Source organism: Ochotona princeps, chromosome 8 (genome assembly GCF_030435755.1).
Source record: "Ochotona princeps isolate mOchPri1 chromosome 8, mOchPri1.hap1, whole genome shotgun sequence".
Taxonomy (NCBI): Eukaryota; Metazoa; Chordata; class Mammalia; order Lagomorpha; family Ochotonidae; genus Ochotona; species Ochotona princeps.
This window is the reverse complement of record NC_080839.1, coordinates 56,042,519-56,059,643: the sequence shown is the minus strand read 5'-3', so window position 1 is coordinate 56,059,643 and position 17,125 is coordinate 56,042,519. Positions and strand designations below refer to the sequence as shown.

Genomic DNA, 17,125 nt, shown 5'->3' with positions numbered 1-17,125 from the left:
CGACAGATTTTCCTAATCTTGCTACAATGGTGTAGTTCTTCATAAGGAATCATAATTCTATCAGTCTCTTATTTAAAAAGATGTAATAATTTGAAGAAATTTAATTAAAGATAAAATCAAACTTTGACAACAAAATCATAAATAAAATTTTAGAAGAGTCAAACCACCATTAAAGGACCAGCAGCAGAAATGACAGCTGACTTCAGCAGAAAACAACAAAAGCAACGTTTAAGATTTACAACTAAAACTGAACCAAGCTCTGTGTCTATATTCATAAAAAATCATTTCTATATTCATGAAAAATACTACTTACATCATAAGTTAGTGAATCTGCTTCATTGGCCACTGTAAGGCCTGCTAATTCTCCAAGTCCCAGTTCACTTTCAAGGGCTTCATCGGCTCCCATGATGAATGATTTTCCAGAAGAAGGAGGAAATGTTAATGCTTCCACTAAAAAGAAACATAAAATACCTCTGATGAGACAATACTTAGACTCACTTGCTTGTACCAAATTTCTTACAAGGGCATGCTTTTAAACAAGAAAATTCAGTGAACAAAAAATCTAAGAAATTTATTGTTTTTTTCATACCTTAACCACAGCTAAAGGGATCATCCAATTAGAAAAACAAATACAATAATTAATTTTTCTTCTCTTTGCACTACACAGAAAATAACACAAGGCCAGCACGTGCCATGCCAGTATCGCACATGGGCACTGGTTGGTGGACAGCTACTACTCTTCCAATCCAGTCCCTACTACCATCGGCTACAAGCAGCGAAAGACGGTCCAGGTCTGTGGGTCCTTGAGACCCACTTGGGAGATCAGCACTGGCTTCTGCGGCCACCTGGGAAGTCAGTTATCAAGGGAAGATGTCTCTATTTATCATTCTTTTCTCCCTTCCTTCTTTCTTTGGTTCCTTTGCTCTTTTCTCTCTCCCCCTCCCTCCCTCTCCATTCTATCTCTGTAACTAACCTTTGAATAAGTAAATCTTTTAGTAAGATGAATGAAAGAGAGAGAGAGAGAGAGAGAAAGGAAAGAAGCAATATGACAAGGAAAGCAAGTTTTCCTCATTTGAAATTCCATGTTAATTATTCAAACAGGCTGTAACATTCACTAAACATATATAAAAGTCACTGCAGGCATTGCGAGTCTCTTATTGGTTAATTTTGAAAAAATACAGAAAATTCCAAATAAAAATCATTAAAATTGTAGTGTACCTTTATGACACAAAATTAATATGTAATGCTACAAACCAGGATCAGCTCAGGGCAGGGAAAGGATGATGAGAACCAGGACTTGTAGAGTCTGGATAACGTTCTATTTCTTGACCAACTGAGTGGTAAAATGGGCAGCTTATTAATTTGCATGCTGCAATAATGCATGCTTGTCCAATTCTTACTTTGCTTTCATTTCTAAGATTTCCAGATAACTTTTGTTTTGAAACAAAAATGACTACAGAAAATTAAGAATCCTGAAATTCACCATATACATTGTATGGGTCAATTTTAACTACAGTTTTAGAAACCACTACATAAACCTAAAAGTAAGGATGGCAACAGCTGTCTCCTCACACATCAGAGACCACCGGGACTTGAAGTGAAGAGAAAGCAACAATGGACACCAGTGTCACTCAACTGCTTTCTAAGATTCCTTAGACTTTTCTATTAGGCAACTAAACACTATTGGTCCAAAGGAGCTTTTAAAAATTATTTAACTGTGCCTCTTAAGAATGACATTGCTTTTTGAATTATTCAAACTAAAGTAATATAATTACACGGTATACACAGCCTATGGGAGGTTTTCCTGAACATACACTAGAGACCAAGAAGTATCAATTATACACAACCAAATCCACAATCCAGTTCCTAAATGCTCTATTTCTGAGAAATCTTTAGTAAGGCATGAAGCTAAGCACCAAACCTGCAGAAGGAAGAGAAGCATTTCATGCTTCAGTTTGAAGGTTAGTAAATATTTTCCAAAACTTTCCTACTAAAGACACTTCTCTGGCTTATATTACGCCTTTGCCTATGTGTCACTCAGAAAATAGTACTCCACCTTTTTTATTAGAATTCTGCCTAATTTATGCATAATCTGAGACAAAACCTCTGAAAAGCTCCTTTTGAGAACAAGAAAAAAGCTACTTTTCTCCACATCCAGGTCTAATCTGCAAATAAATGAAACGGATTAAGTTTTGTTTCCAACTCAATGGACTGAACCTAACAGTGAGCACAGAACGACTGAGCACCAGGATTTCTTCAGACACGAGCCTTTCTCTAACACATTCTACATGTAGAGTATGACATAACAATTCATTACACGTATGCTAATGCTAACTCGAACAAATGATTACTAATGCATTAGCAATTTCACTGAAAAAATATTCAAACATGAAAATCTATAATCAGAGTTTTTTCGCTTTATCTGTGTTTAAAAATACATCTGAATTCAAGAACCTTACCAAAAGAAAAACATTTTTGATTATACCATGTTTTTTTCTTGTGCTGTTTTGCTTCATGAACAATAATTTGAAGGGTTATACACACTGTAAATACTTCCAGGATTTCAGATCAAGGCAATTTCTTTAATGAAGCTTGAAATTTTTTATTAATATATTTTCTTGCGATCTTAGATTTTCAGTTAACAGAAATGTACACTGTAAAATCAATTTTCAGGGATGCTATTGTGGTAAAACTGTCCCCTGCAATACTGGCATACCATATGGACACTGGTTCAATCTTGAGTGCTCCACTTCTGATGCAGCTCCCTGCTAATACCCTGGGAAAAAGCAATGGAGGATGGTTCAAGTGCTTCAACTCTTGCAACCGTTTGTGGGACACTGGATAAAGCTACTGGTTTCTGCCTTTGGCTATTTGGAGATGGAACACTTCTCTGTCTCTCATTCTTTCTGTCACACTGACTCTCAAATCTTAAAAAGATTATTTATGAAGTAGTCACAGGAGGTGGTTAAGAACTTACATGGTTTTAACATATTGATTATTCAATACCAAGTCAATTAATTCCATAATGTTATAAATTGTTGTTGATGTTGTTCAGGGGCTTTCAATTAATCAGGATGATATTCTGCCAGGTCTACCTTTAGACTAGAGATGGTCTCCCCAAGAAACTGCTGAATTTATCTGGACAAAAAGATGCTGTACTCTATGCTTGGTAAATGCTTGCTAAAAAAGAATCTGGACTTAATTTGATCTGTAATACAACAAGGTGGAGGAATCCACATGGGGGGAGGGCACAGGAAGGGGTTGGGGGAATCCCAGAGCCTATGAAACTGTGTTACATAATGCAACGTAATAATAAAAAAAAAAGATTATTTAAAAAATCAATTTTAACACATAAGCACTTTATACACTTATAAGTAAAACTCAAAGCTTGTGTCTACAGTTCTGGTGCTGTAGCCTAGTGGCTAAATCCTCGCCTGGCATGTGCTAGGATCTCATATGGATGCTAGTTCATATTCCAGCTGCTCCAGTTCCCTTTCAGCTCCCTACTGTGCCCTGGAAAAGCAGTAGAGGACACCCCAAGACCTTGGGACCTTATACACACGTGGGTAACCAGGAAGAAGCTCCTGGCTCCTGGTTTCAGATAAGGTCAACTCTGGCCTTGCAGCCACTTGGGGAGTGAACCAGCAGACAGAAGACCTTCCTATGTCTTTATCTCTGTAAATCTGACTTTCCAATAAAAATAAGTAAATCTTATTTAAAAGGGTCTGGTGTTATAGCCTAGCAGCTGACGTCCCCACCTTGCATGTCCAGGATCCCATATGGGCACTAGTTCTAATCCCAGCAGCTCCACTTCCCATCCAGCTCCCTGTTTGTGGCCTGGGAAAGCAGTGGAGGATGGTCCAAAGCCTTGGGACCTTGCACCCATGCGAGAAACCTGGAAGAGCTCCAGGGTCCTGGCTTTGGATCGAAGCAGCTCTGGCCACTGCAGCCACTTGGGGGTGGAAGATCTTCCTCTGTCTCTCCTGCTGTCTGTGTATCTGACTTTCCAGTAAGAATAAATATACCTTAAAAGGGGGCGGGGGGGGCGACAGGAGGAAATGAGAAAAAAAGAAGGCAGAAGACGTGATCAGACCTTCAACTGCCTTTTCTTCTCCATTTCCATTTATCAAGGATGAACTGCTTAAATATTCCTGAGTCTCAAAGCCAGCAATATGGTCCTACCCTTACTTTAAAGACTGAAATTAAAATTAAACTTGCATTTGGGGAAAATTCATGTGGATCAAATAACTGCAGAATTAAACTCTCAAATCTGAGAGTCCTTTCTAATGACTTTACTGTGGGCTCCCCATTACGTGCTTGCTGAGGTGCAAGGGGTCTAAAGTACTTGCCTTCATCTGCCCTATTAATTTCGTGTTCAGGCAGTCTGGAGCTACTAGGTCTGGAAGGTGAACCCACAGATGGCTGCAATGAAGGAAGTTCATCAACATCTCTCAAATTAGCAAGCATATCTTGTAGTTTTGACCTATTGGGCCCTATTCAAAAAAAAAAAAAAAGGTAGGAGGGGGAGGAAAAAAAGAGGAAACAGAATTATTCCACTGCATCAAAATGGTACAATAAATCGCAGTTCACAAGTCAGCATTTATCTTTAAAAACATCCTACTGGATTAATGAAAAATATTTATTTTCAAGATTTGCAGACTTTTAAAATGTTACTATTTCCTATAAAGAATTATATTTTACATGTATTTTTATAATTAACATAATGGAATATCAATTTGCATTAAAAAGTACTTCCTGTCTATGTGGACCATACAAGTTACACTGGTCTGTAATACAGACTTTGTCTATCACTTTACATGAAGACTGTTAACAGACTGTGAACCTGCTCTGGCCTGAGTCTGAACAGTAACATTCCTGTTGTAGTTAAGCATCTTGAAGGAATCATACCCGAGGTGAAGTCTTACGCCCTGCCAATTCCTTACCTGGGCTTCGATTCTTCATTCTCCCACATCCCTGTTTTGACTGTTTTATATAGGATAGAGGCTGAAACAGATCTTCGGTAGTTTTTCCTGTTATAAGTTTAATTAAGAATGGGAAAATCTTACCCATAGCATGTTATGGATTTTCCTACACCACCAAAGAATAAAACTATTTTAAAGCAACTTTAACTAATAGCTAGAAAGGTATTTCTAGTATAACTGGAATACACAATTTGACTGGAAATACTTCAACTAGATCATATTAAAAAGACTCAAACCTTCCTAATGATTAACAAATCAATTAAAAGATGCATATAGTAGTTTGTAAGTGAATGCTTCATGTATTAATTTAAAGCTTTGCCTCAGTTCTACTATTATGAGCCTTCACTTGTTCTCAGGCCGGTATCTTTAACTAAAATAACATGAACATGAATAACAAGATAAAATGTAGTCAAATTTGTTCTACAATCTATCTTCAGTGAAAGATGTTAAATTTTCTTTCCTAGGGACATTCTTCATTGTACTATAAAAACTATGTAGTGTATGCCTAAAAATGGACCATAATTCCCAGATTCAGAAAACTTAGCTGTTTCCATTAAAAAGAATACCTTCCAGTCAAATGGTGCAGTTTGACACCTTATGTGCTAAATTCCAACTACAATAATACACTGATATTTGAAAAGCACTGAATAATCAATATAAGAATAAATGGATTCTATATAACTCCTGGCTACCCTTTTCTATCAGTCAATTTTTACCTTCAAAATCAGTTTTTGTAGTACAATGAGCTAAAAATATATAAATGAGCACTGGCTTAAATTGGGAAATGTTTTTTACGTCTGATACCCAAACTGCCTTCAAAATTCCAGTTAAACTAATTTTGTCATTTCTCAAAAAAGCCATGACAAGACATTTCTCACTGCATTTGTTAACATTAGCTGTTTTATCGCACTGGATAAAAGGTACAAAAATGTCCTTTTGTTCTAATATTCCTCATTCTCGTTCTGATATAATTAACAATGAGGCAGACAACGGCACCTTTTACGTGTAGCTTTACTATGATGTTAATATATACAATGGACATTTTTACTAACTCAAGATAAGGGATTTTAAATTTAACATATTTTAAATAAAAATATAGTTGTTTTAAGCAACTAACAAGTTGTTAAAGAATTTCCTAACAGGAATGACTGGTTTTTGATAAACCTTAATATTAACATCAACAAAAGTATATCTTTCCAGTCTTTTGCAACTTTTAAATACATATGCATTTCTCAATAGGTTAGATTGTTTTTTAGGTGAGATTTTGAAAATGTAACTTTATAATATTTTAATTACTGAAAGATGAAACTCCTATAACAAAAAAGGGAGATTTATGTTCATACCACCAATGGGGGCAGAAGTAACAAGGAGGTAGTTGAATCTGACTCTCCTATAAAAGATGTTTTCAAAACTTCCATGTTTTTGTTTTAAATACTTAACTAGATCTACACTAAACTTTACTAATATGCATGATGTAAAGTTCTACATATATGATTCACAGGGCTAAAAATTCAATTTTAGCTTCTGTTTTCAATGTGTCAATACATTTCATTGAATAGACAAAAAATGTAATTGGTCATATTTTTATGAAGTGATCAAATTTTTACATTAGTTTTTTTTGCATTAAAATAATAATTTTAAAGGTTATGTTTGACTTTGTGCCCTGTATAACATACAGTGGTGAGAGCAAATGAACTGTGTGTTGTAAATAAAAAATATTCAGGGGTAGAAATTAATTTTCTTTATGTCTCCAAGGTCTAAAATTGTAAGAAATAATTCTTGTGGATTGCCAAAGGGAATGCTACATGAGACGTAAAAATTGCAATGAATATAAACATCATTGTAATTAAGCATATATATTCTAAATATTCAAAACATTGTGTGTGAATACATGGACCAACACTTTTATTAAGCTATTTTGCTACTTGGATAATATGATTCACAGTCGTAAGTAAGGAATTTTTTATTATTATTAAAGCTTACAATCGAGTAGCTAACCACTTAATTTCAACCCCTGAACAGGTGAACAGGAGAGAGGTCAGAAACAGAAATGAAATAGAGTAAGCAGTTTTAGGAAAACATTGAAAAAAATGGAGATGAAAAAGAGGCAAGATTTACAATTTAAGGATACAATGTTTTCCACTTACTCTTTACCCCTTTTTTCCCCTTTCTCTCCTTTTTGTACTGTTCCTTGAGTTTGGTAATTACTCCCTGGTCCACATTCCAGGCTTCAGGCATAAGACACTGGTCTTCCTTTTCTAAACAGAGTGAAACAAATGAAACAACCTTTTTCAATAAAATATTGAACACACTTAAGTCAATATGTCTGAAAGATGTTAACAACCATTTTCCTCAAAGTATCATTAGTTTAAAAAGTATACTCAATGTCCATTTATTAGATGTCACACATAATAGCTAGAAAAATTGATCGATTCCATTTCTAAGGTAAGAAAAACACACTTCTCTCAGAAGAGACAGAAGAGGGCGTACAAAAAAATCCTGAAAGATTTTAACATCTCTCAGTAAATTAAGTTCAGACCCTTTACAATCAGGGACCTCCAATTTTCACTCTATTTTGAAATTTACTAGAACTGATTCACGTAAGTATTGATTTATGCAACGAAATAAGATGAAAAGATTGTGCAACATTTTCCAATTTAAGAATTTTATATTTTTGGCTGTGTCCAGCAAATGATCATTTTGATTTCACAGGTTTTAAACAGTATTTTGTAAAGGTTATCAGTCAACCTTACTTTAAAATTTAAAACAATGTATTGATGTCTTAGTCTATAAATTCTTAAATCAGGAATTTTCTGTTAGAAAAGAAATTTGATAATTGTCATTGTTTCAAAAGAAGAAAATTTAGAGAGTAACTACATTATACACTTTACAGTTACAACAAAAGAATTCCTATACGATAACATACAAAGAGTTGGCTCAGAATTGTAGCTGTTCATACTACATCCAAGGTAGGAAGACAGATATACCAAAGTAAACATCAAAACCAAACCTCCAAATTCCCTCTACCTAATCTGTTCCTTCCATGTGGATGTTCAACTCATTGGATGGCAATGCCATATTTCCAGTTGTTTGAACCAAAAACCTTTCTTTTTCTCCCTCCTTGGATAAATAGTTCAGGAAATTTGAGAGATTTTTCCCCACATTCACACACACAGAATCTGACTTCTGCGCACATCCCCTACTCATCTCCCTCAGACTTACAGACATTAAAATAAACAGTGTACTTCAAAACAACAACTAACAAGGGGAAACCAACGTTGATTTCTTTTACTCCAGGCAAAAAAAAAATTTCTACAAAGGTGTGAATGCAAGCTGATTTTACATCTGCCAATGAAAGGGTAAAAGATCAAGGGTCAGTGTCAAGCTAGCCAAGCTGGAAGAGTGTCACTACTTTCGCCCAACACAATATTTAGTTGTTTGGAAAACTACTTTCCTAAATCCTTCATGAGTAATCTGTGCAATCTTTTTTACACAAAATGTTTTCAAAGATTTATTTCTTTACTTGAAAGGCAGAGCCTCTGAGAGAGACAGATACAAAGAATATCTTTTATCCTCCGGTTAACTCCTCAAATGGCCACAAAGGCCAGGGGCTTCCTCCAGGTCTCCCACATGGGTGCAGGGGTCCAGTCCACGGGCTGTCTTAGCTGCTTTTCCCAGGCCATTAGCAGGGAGCTCGATCAGCAGCAAAGCAGTCAGGGCTTAAACTGTGTGCTTACGGGATGGCAGCACTGAGGGTGTCAACTCAACCTGCTATGCCACAATGCTGGCCCCATAAAATCAATTTCAAAGCCAGAGACACAAGAAGCAGGGACTTACATTATATCATCAGACGACCGTGTCTTTTACCCTTACAACAATAAATCACCAACATGGGAAAATAATCTTAGCCTTTTTTTAGTGCATAAAATATTAATTTTAAAGTTCTGGATGTTGTAAATTGACCCAAAGAAAAGCCCCCAGAAAAAATAAGTACAGCTACTTGATTTCCAAGCCTTATCTACTAAGTACACAGAACATAAACTAATTGAGTTTTAGAACTCCTTCCCTTTAGGAGAAACCTTGCTTTCATTCTCAATCTCTCATTCTCTTTTACTCATTCGTATATATAATGTGTACACACACACCCCTGACAGAATACTTTGGAAGCATTTATCACAACCCTGCCTATTGATACTGACCTAAGCAAGCCTAAAATAATACATGATGTAAAAAGTTTCCCCAAAAGAAACATGCTGTAACTTTTAGTAGATGTTTGAAATACTGGATTTATTTAAAACAATCTCAGGAAAAAAATAGCAAAAGAGAAAGAAAATAAGAGTTATAGAAAATATAAGTTATCAAAACCTAAACTGGAATGAGTAACAATTTTTTATTCACACTTTCTTTGCACAGAAGGTGCCAGAGCTGAGACTTCCATAATCCTCTCTGGTTCCAGACTCAATCTCCACAAAATCTAGATTTGCAAACTGTACTGTGTTGGCAGAAAATAGAATATCCTGCATTTTAATTAAATTTATTTTCATATTACATATAAATATCTGTATATAGGTAGATAAAATGAAAGGATTTTTTAAAGTTTTCCCGAACATATCTACACATACTCTGGATGAAACCTGACAGTAGGAAAAGCCCATAGGTTGTTCAACAGGTCAACATTATGGTGCCTCAAGATGCTAGCCTCTTGATAAAGTGTTAATTTCTTTGATTTATTTAACATCCCAGGCATGATCTAGCATGCTTCCTCACCCCAGTCAGTTCCATCTCCCGCGCTTCTGGAGTCTCCGTCTCCTTCCTCGGACGTAACCAAGAAGTCAAACTCCTTTAGAGCTTCTTTTGTGTCTCGGTCTTCACTACTATCGGGCAATGGTTTTTTCCTAACAATCTAATGGGAAAATAAATGCTATATTAAAAGGCTGAATATGGAGATAATATTCCTTTATCACTGAACAAGAAAATTCAATTATTTTCTTCAGAAAGAGTATTTTTCTGAATAGCCTAACTCAATCAAAACTGCAAATATCAAGACAAACATTGTACATGTTAAATTATTTAAACTTTATTCAATTATGAATTCAATTACCAATGTTTAATTAATGTTTTGTTTTAAATGATTTAAACATTTCCATTGTTTTAAATAAACTAATGGACACAAAAATTGAAATGACTGGAAAACAAGACATGTATTTAAATTAGATACATCAAAAATGTCTACCATACTATGAAAACCATAATAACTAGATTTCTGAGAGTGTCTGGCAAACTGCATCCAGTCCAAACAGAAGACATGCTATAACACACTACAATCGTTTTTAAGAATATAATCATGATACATGCTATGACTATATAACTCCCTCACAAAACCTACAATCTCAAAAGCTTACAAATTCAGAAACACTGCTGAAGACTTACAAAGCCTGGTGCTCTGTTAGACTCTACTAGCAGTTTTACTAGCCTAACCTCGCATCACTTTTCCCTGGCAGTTTTCCCCCCAAAAACATCAGCTTCCCAGAGTGAAATGACTTAGACCTTAAATTTGGTAGGGTTTGCTCTTTCTCATTTTTGTATATTCAAGTGTATCTCTGGAATCACACATCCATTTAAAGAGAATTTAAGATTCCTGAGTGCTGATTTGATTTCTGAAATCCACACTCCATTCTCTGAATAAATTATCCTTTTGGACATCTCCAGCACTCGGAGCACTGATAAATTATGACCACTACTTTGAGATTTTTTTCTGTTTTTTGACAAAATGATTCAACATGTCAACATTTCTTCACCTCATGTAGAAAAGAAATAATATAATCTGACCATGTATTATTTCTGAACTATTAGGAATGACTTAAAATTATAAAGCCTAAATAGATATTTCAATGAGACACAGAAAAAACACCTGACATGCATGGCACAATAATAGCTCATATCACAGCTCTTCTCATTGAAGACATGCTACAGTCTCACAAATCCTTCCCACCAGAGCACTCCAGGAGTCACTACCAACACAGCAAGTATGACATCACAGACGAAACTTATCTACCTTAACTGTCCTGGTATATACAATGACTACACACAACAAAATCAAAGATTTTGTCATGATGTTAAGAGTTCTATTTTTCTTTTTAAGCTTTATTTATTGGAAAGACAAACTGAGAGAGAGAAAGAGAGAGAGAGAGAAACAGAGAAAGACAGATATAGACAGAGAGAGAAAAAAAGAGGTTTTCATTAATAGCTTCACTACCCAAAAGGCCACATCAACCAGAATTGCTCTAGGTTGAAGCCAGAAGCAAGGAACTACATCGAAGTCTCTCGCATGGGTGGCAAGGATCCAGTAATTGGATCACTTTCTGTGGCTTTCCCAGGTGCATCAGCGGTGGTGAGCTGAACAGGAAGAAAGGAAGCCAGCTTGAACCAATGCTCATAGGGGGATGCCAGCATCACAGACGATTTAATCACTGAACTAAAACACTGACTCCAAAACTTGAACTTTCTGGAATATTTCCCTAAAATCAAGAAATGGTTCTTGAGCCTGGAGTGTAGCCTACCAGCTGAAGTCCTCACCTTGCATGCACTGAGATCCCACCCATATAGGTGCCAGTTCATATCCCAGCTGCTTCACTTTCTTTTTTTCTTTTTTTAAAGATTTATCTATTTTTATTAGAAACTCAGACATACAGAGAGAAGGAGAGATAAAGAGGAAGATCTTCCATCCGCTGATTCACTCCCCAGGTGGCCACAACACCTGGAGCTAATCCGAAACCAAGAGCCAGGAATTTTTTCCGGGTTTCCCACGCAGGTACAGGGTCCCAAGACATTAGGCCATCCTCCACTGCCTTTCCAGGCCACAAGCAGGGAGCTGGTTGTGAAGCAAGGGTGCTGGGACACAAACCGGGGCCCATATGGGATCCCAGTGCTTACAAGGTCAGGGCTCCAGTCACTAGGCTACTGCATGAGGCCCATGCTCCATTTTCAATACAGCTCCCTGCTTGTGGCCTGGGAAGGCAGTGGAGGATGACTTAACACCTTGGGATCCTGCACCTGTGTGGGAGACCGGGAAGAAGTTCCTGGCTCCTGGCTTCAGACTGGCTCAGTTCTGGCCATTGTGGTCACCTGGAGAGTGAACCAGTTTCTGTCTCTCCACTGTAAATCTGACTTTACAACAAAAATAAATAAATCTTGCAAAAAAAAGAAATATTTCTATGCTTGCAGTAGTTTCCAAAGTAATATTTAACAAATCTATTAAATAAAAAAATTATTTTGGAAGATTTTTGAATACAAAATCAATGTTGAATATATATTCTTTGGTAAGCACTCACAAACCATATTCTATTCTAATTTTTCCTGGATAATCTAGGCTAAGGCAGAAAAAAAAAAAAGAAAACGAAAATCACAAGCACAAGTCTGGGAGTTACCAACAGGACATCCTGATCCTCACAGCCCATATCCAGATCACCTGTCCTTTTCACTCTCTGCGACCCTAGAGGCCTGACTGCACCCACTCTCTCCGATCCTCTCAGGATATCAGATGTAATTTAGAGGGGATATCACTAGCTCCTTGCAGTTGGACAATATTCATTCTCACTGCCTAACAAAGGGGGCAGAGTAAATTAAGAGGAATCTAGAATACCAAAATGGAACTCTAAATATATTTGCAATAATTACAAGTAAATATTTTGGTTTCAACCCATAAAGGCATCTCAAGAAAATTGTATTTAGGACTTACATCTTCAGTATAACCTTCCAAAGAACACAAAAAACGAGAAGCTTATCACTGTATTCCATTTAAAAACAGCTACAGCAGAACTCCTGTTTTTCATGTTTAAATAAGCTGGGGGGTGGCAGGGAGAGTGGAATGATCTGTGGTGGGAATGGTGACTTGCGGCATAACAAGCAAAGCTCTAGTCTGTAACACAGCATCCCAATATCCCAGGTCGCGTCATGCCTGCTTCACGTCTCATCTAGCTTGCTGCTAGTAGCCTGGAAAAGGCAGCAGAAATGGCCAGAATATTTGGGCCCTTGCCACCATGCGTGAGACCAGGGTGAATATCCTGGTTATGCCCTGTTCCAATGCTGGCTTTTAGAGCCATTTAGGTAGTGAAGTAGTGGCTGGAACAGCAATCAGTTTCTCCGTCTCTCTCTGTAATTCTGACTTTTCAAAATAAGTATTTTTTTAAATAAATAATCTATTTATTTCATTGGAAATACAATTAATAAATGGGAAACGATGCTGTGATAATATGTATATATTTTTTCTCCTTACACAGAATATTCTACTTGTGCTCCGCGGTTCCCAATTGATATAAGAAATGATGACTTGGGTCAGGTGTTGTGGCACAATAGGTTAAGTACTCAAGTTGTAACGACAGAATCCTACACAAGCATCTGTATCAGAGTGCCAACTTACTCCCAGCTGCTCCAGCTCCAATCTAGATTCTAACTAACAGGCCTGGGAAGGTAGTGCAGATGGCCCAAGCACTTGGACCACTGACATTTACAAAGGAGGGCCAAGACAGAGTACCCGATTCCTGGCTGCCCCGGCCCAGGTTCTGCTGTCGGTATTAGTTACAGAGTGACCAGCACAAGGAAGATCTGTATCTCGATTATTTCTATCTCTGTTACTCTCAGACCAGCTTAGCTCCAGCTACTGCAGCCACTTGGATAGGGAACCAGTGGACAAAACATCCTTCTCTGGGCCTCTTCTTCTCCATGTAAGTCTTTATTTCCAATAAAAATAAAGAAATCTTCATTAAAAAAAAAGGAGTGGGGTAACCAAAACTTCAATCGGCACCAAAAGGGAAGACAGCCACTAAATGCCACAATACCTAATATCAGAAAGAACATTTTCAGCCATTCCGTCTATAGAACACAAGTCATCTCCCACATCACAGCTTACTTGCTATTAAATAGATTACAAGGGATCTTTTTTTCCACTTTTCCTCCTGCCACTATGGCAGGAGGTAAGGGTCCTTTCTATCTCAAAGACCCCTCCCGTCACTAGGATGGGAGCCTCTTTTCTCAGCTTTTCTAATAAATCTTACTTTAAAACTAAAATAATAATAATAATGATAATAATAAATAATAGATTACTAAAGATCTTTTCTGGACCTGGCAGAGTAGCCTAGTGGCTAAAATCCTTGCGCTGGGACCCCATATGGATGCCAGTTCATGTCCCAGCAGCTGGCCCTGCTTCCCATCCAGCTCCCTGCTTGTGGCCTGAGAAAGCAGTGGAGGAAAGGCCAAAGTGTTAGGATCCTGCATCCATGCGGGAAACCTGGAAGAAGCTCCTGTCTGGCTCCTGGCTTCAGATCAGCTGAGCTCAGGCCGCTGTGGACACTTGGGGAGTAAACCAGCAGACAGCAGATCTTCCTCTCTGCCTGTATATCCAACTTTCCAATAAAAATAAATAAATCTTAAAAAAAAAAAAGGCCTTTTAGTAGGCAGTTATTAGACTGCAACTGTGAAATTTAACTTACTATATTGCAAAAATTAGCAACACTGTTACAACAAGATCAATTCTTTAACATCATCTTTGTAAAATTACAAGAATGTTTTTAGTAAAGTGTTTGCGTGGAGGTTAGTCAGTTTATCCTAGCTGTATCTTCATTGCTTGGTCACCTCATTGCTATCTGCAGTCACTGGAAGACGGTACTTACGAATTTGATTACTGAGAAAGAAACTAAATGGCAACTCATCAAGAAATCAAATGGCTAGCTTGCATTTAAAAAATCCTATTAAAATAAAGTATAGACATTTCACTAATCAGCTTACAGATCATTAATACACTGAAATTGAATTAAGCATTAACAAAAACTTGCATTATCATAATCTAAGCTATTATTTGCCAGTCAGCTATTAATAAGGTATTCCGATGGTAAAAATAATCTCTCTAATTATCTCACAGAAATCTGAGTCACATAAATTCCAGACAAGTAGATTAATAAAAAGTGTCAGAGAAGTTTGTTTTTTTTCTTTCAATCAAATTAAGACAATACACGGTTAATACTAGTCTGGACGAGAGAAAGTTAGGGTTACTCTTGAAGTTCAAAATATCTATAGCAAGGCCCAGCGCAATAGCGTAGTGGTTAAGATCCTTGTCTTGCACGTGCCAGGATCCCATATGGGCACTGGTTCTAATCCCAGCAGTCTCACTTCCCATCCAGCTCCCTGCTTGTGGCCTGGGAAAGCAGTCAAGGATGGCCCAAGGCTTTGGGACACTGCACCCTTGAGGGATACCCAGAAGAGGCTCCTAGCTCCTGGCTTCAATCAGCTCAGCTCCAGCCATTGCGGCCATTTGGGGAATGAATCATCAGATGGAACATCTTCCTATCTGTCTCTCCTCCTCTCTGTATATCTGCCTTTCAAATAAATAAATCTTTAAAAAAAATATCCATAGCAGTGCTGTAACAGAACAGTATACAATAATGGCCCCCAAAAACCCAATAACCTGATATTAATAATTTAAGAGTCTAATGAAATCCTGAGGAAGATATTTAAAAAAATCATGGAAGCTACATTTAGAAAGCACTTTATAGTTCAACATATCATTGTCATATTTAATGTCTCTTTGTTCTTGACAAAATTCTCTAAGTGATAGGATGGATGTTTATTATTATAAGAAGCATAATGAGTGGCAGAACTGGGTCTTAAACCCAAGCTTTTACATTCTAATCTGCTTTACATTATTTGACTTTATTCCTATTTATTCCTATATAATCCTGAAAACGAAAATGCAAATATCTTCCTACATAAGGCAAATTATATCCTCATCTCTTAATTTAAAAAGGAAGAGGAGAAAGATGAAAAGAGAGAAATGGAAGAGGAAGTGGGGAAAGAAGAAAATGGGGGACAAAAAGAGAAAAACATGGAGCAATAATTTAGACACCTCCTATTCCAGAGAGTTGTCCAGGAAATCAATAAACTTCCAACGCTCTGAACAAAACTACACAAGCATCTAAACAATTCTGCAGATTTCCAATGGAAGATTTCTGTAAGTCTGAAAAACAACCAAAGAACCCCTCTGATGAGAGGGGAAAGCACGCTGATAGAAGCCGACACTAGCCACCGTCGGGCACCAGCATGTGATGTGGAGCTCTACTTAGCAGCAGTAACAGTACAATGCTATAAGACATTCATCATTTTCACCAGCTCTACAGAAAAGTTGCATTGTTTCATTAATCAACAAAGAGAGTAAGGACTTTTAAAAGAAAGCAGCTATTCTAAAAATATTCTTAAATTCAAAATAAAAATATATCCTCTTAAGATTAAATTTTCGAAAATTTGTGGAGGAAAAAGAGTTAAAGGTTATGAACTGAAGGACGTATATTGTCAAAGTTCTTAAAAGCATCTGTATTATCTAAGCATCTAGACTCACCGTTGAAGTATCAATGACACTCTTCTCTCTACCATCAATGTCATCATCTTCATCTTCATCACTGAAATCTGCAGCTGCATTTTCAAGGAATTTGAAATTATCCAGTACAGAGGCAGAATCTGTTAACTCGGGTTTTCTGGTTTAAAACATACACATAAGCTCAATTAAACTTTTCCTTTTAAAGAAATAGTTATTTGAAAGGCAGAGTTAAAGGGTTGGGGGCGGTGGAGACATAGAGAGAGAAGTCTTCACTCCTCAAATGGCCACAGGGACAGGGGCTGGGCCAGGGTGAAGCCGGGGCCAGGGTGAAGCCAGAGCCAGGAGCTTCCTCTGTGTCTACCAAGTGGCTGGCAGGGGCCCAAGCACTGGGGCCATCCTCTTGCTGCTTTCCCAGGCACTTTAGCAAGGAGCCAAATTGGAAGTGGAGTAATCAGATCTCGAACTGTTTACCATATTGGGGGTGAGGGGTGCCAGCACTGCAGACGGCAGCTTAACACACTATACCACAGAATATACCCCAGCCCCGTCCCCAGTTAACTTTTTAATCTTAGCATAAAAATTGGCCATTTCATTAATTGTGTTTATAATTATAAGCCCCAAGTCCTACCACTATATTCATTAATTATTTTCGATTACATGCCTGTGAATTCACTGAGAAAGTAATGTAAGAAGTGGTTTCTCCTACAAAAGAGCTCTGTAATCAACGCTATTCAGATTAGTGGTAATCCGGTCTAAGCAATTCGCCATCTATTGACTC

General features: G+C 37.2%; 1 protein-coding gene across 2 annotated transcripts in view; it reads right to left on the bottom strand.

Moving 5' to 3' along the window:
* The window catches only part of LOC101530279 (striatin), a 114,949-nt gene that overhangs the window by 15,230 nt on the left and 82,594 nt on the right, over positions 1-17,125 (bottom strand). The window contains exons 6-11 of one of the 2 annotated variants that reach the window (XM_058668088.1): positions 16,369-16,504; positions 9,750-9,885; positions 7,130-7,240; positions 4,944-5,030; positions 4,350-4,493; positions 314-450 (exon numbers count right to left, since the gene is read on the bottom strand). In XM_058668088.1, coding sequence (XP_058524071.1) covers positions 314-450; positions 4,350-4,493; positions 4,944-5,030; positions 7,130-7,240; positions 9,750-9,885; positions 16,369-16,504 — 751 coding nt within the window. The remainder of the gene's footprint in view (positions 1-313; positions 451-4,349; positions 4,494-4,943; positions 5,031-7,129; positions 7,241-9,749; positions 9,886-16,368; positions 16,505-17,125) is intronic. The other variant, XM_058668089.1, reaches the window with a different exon arrangement.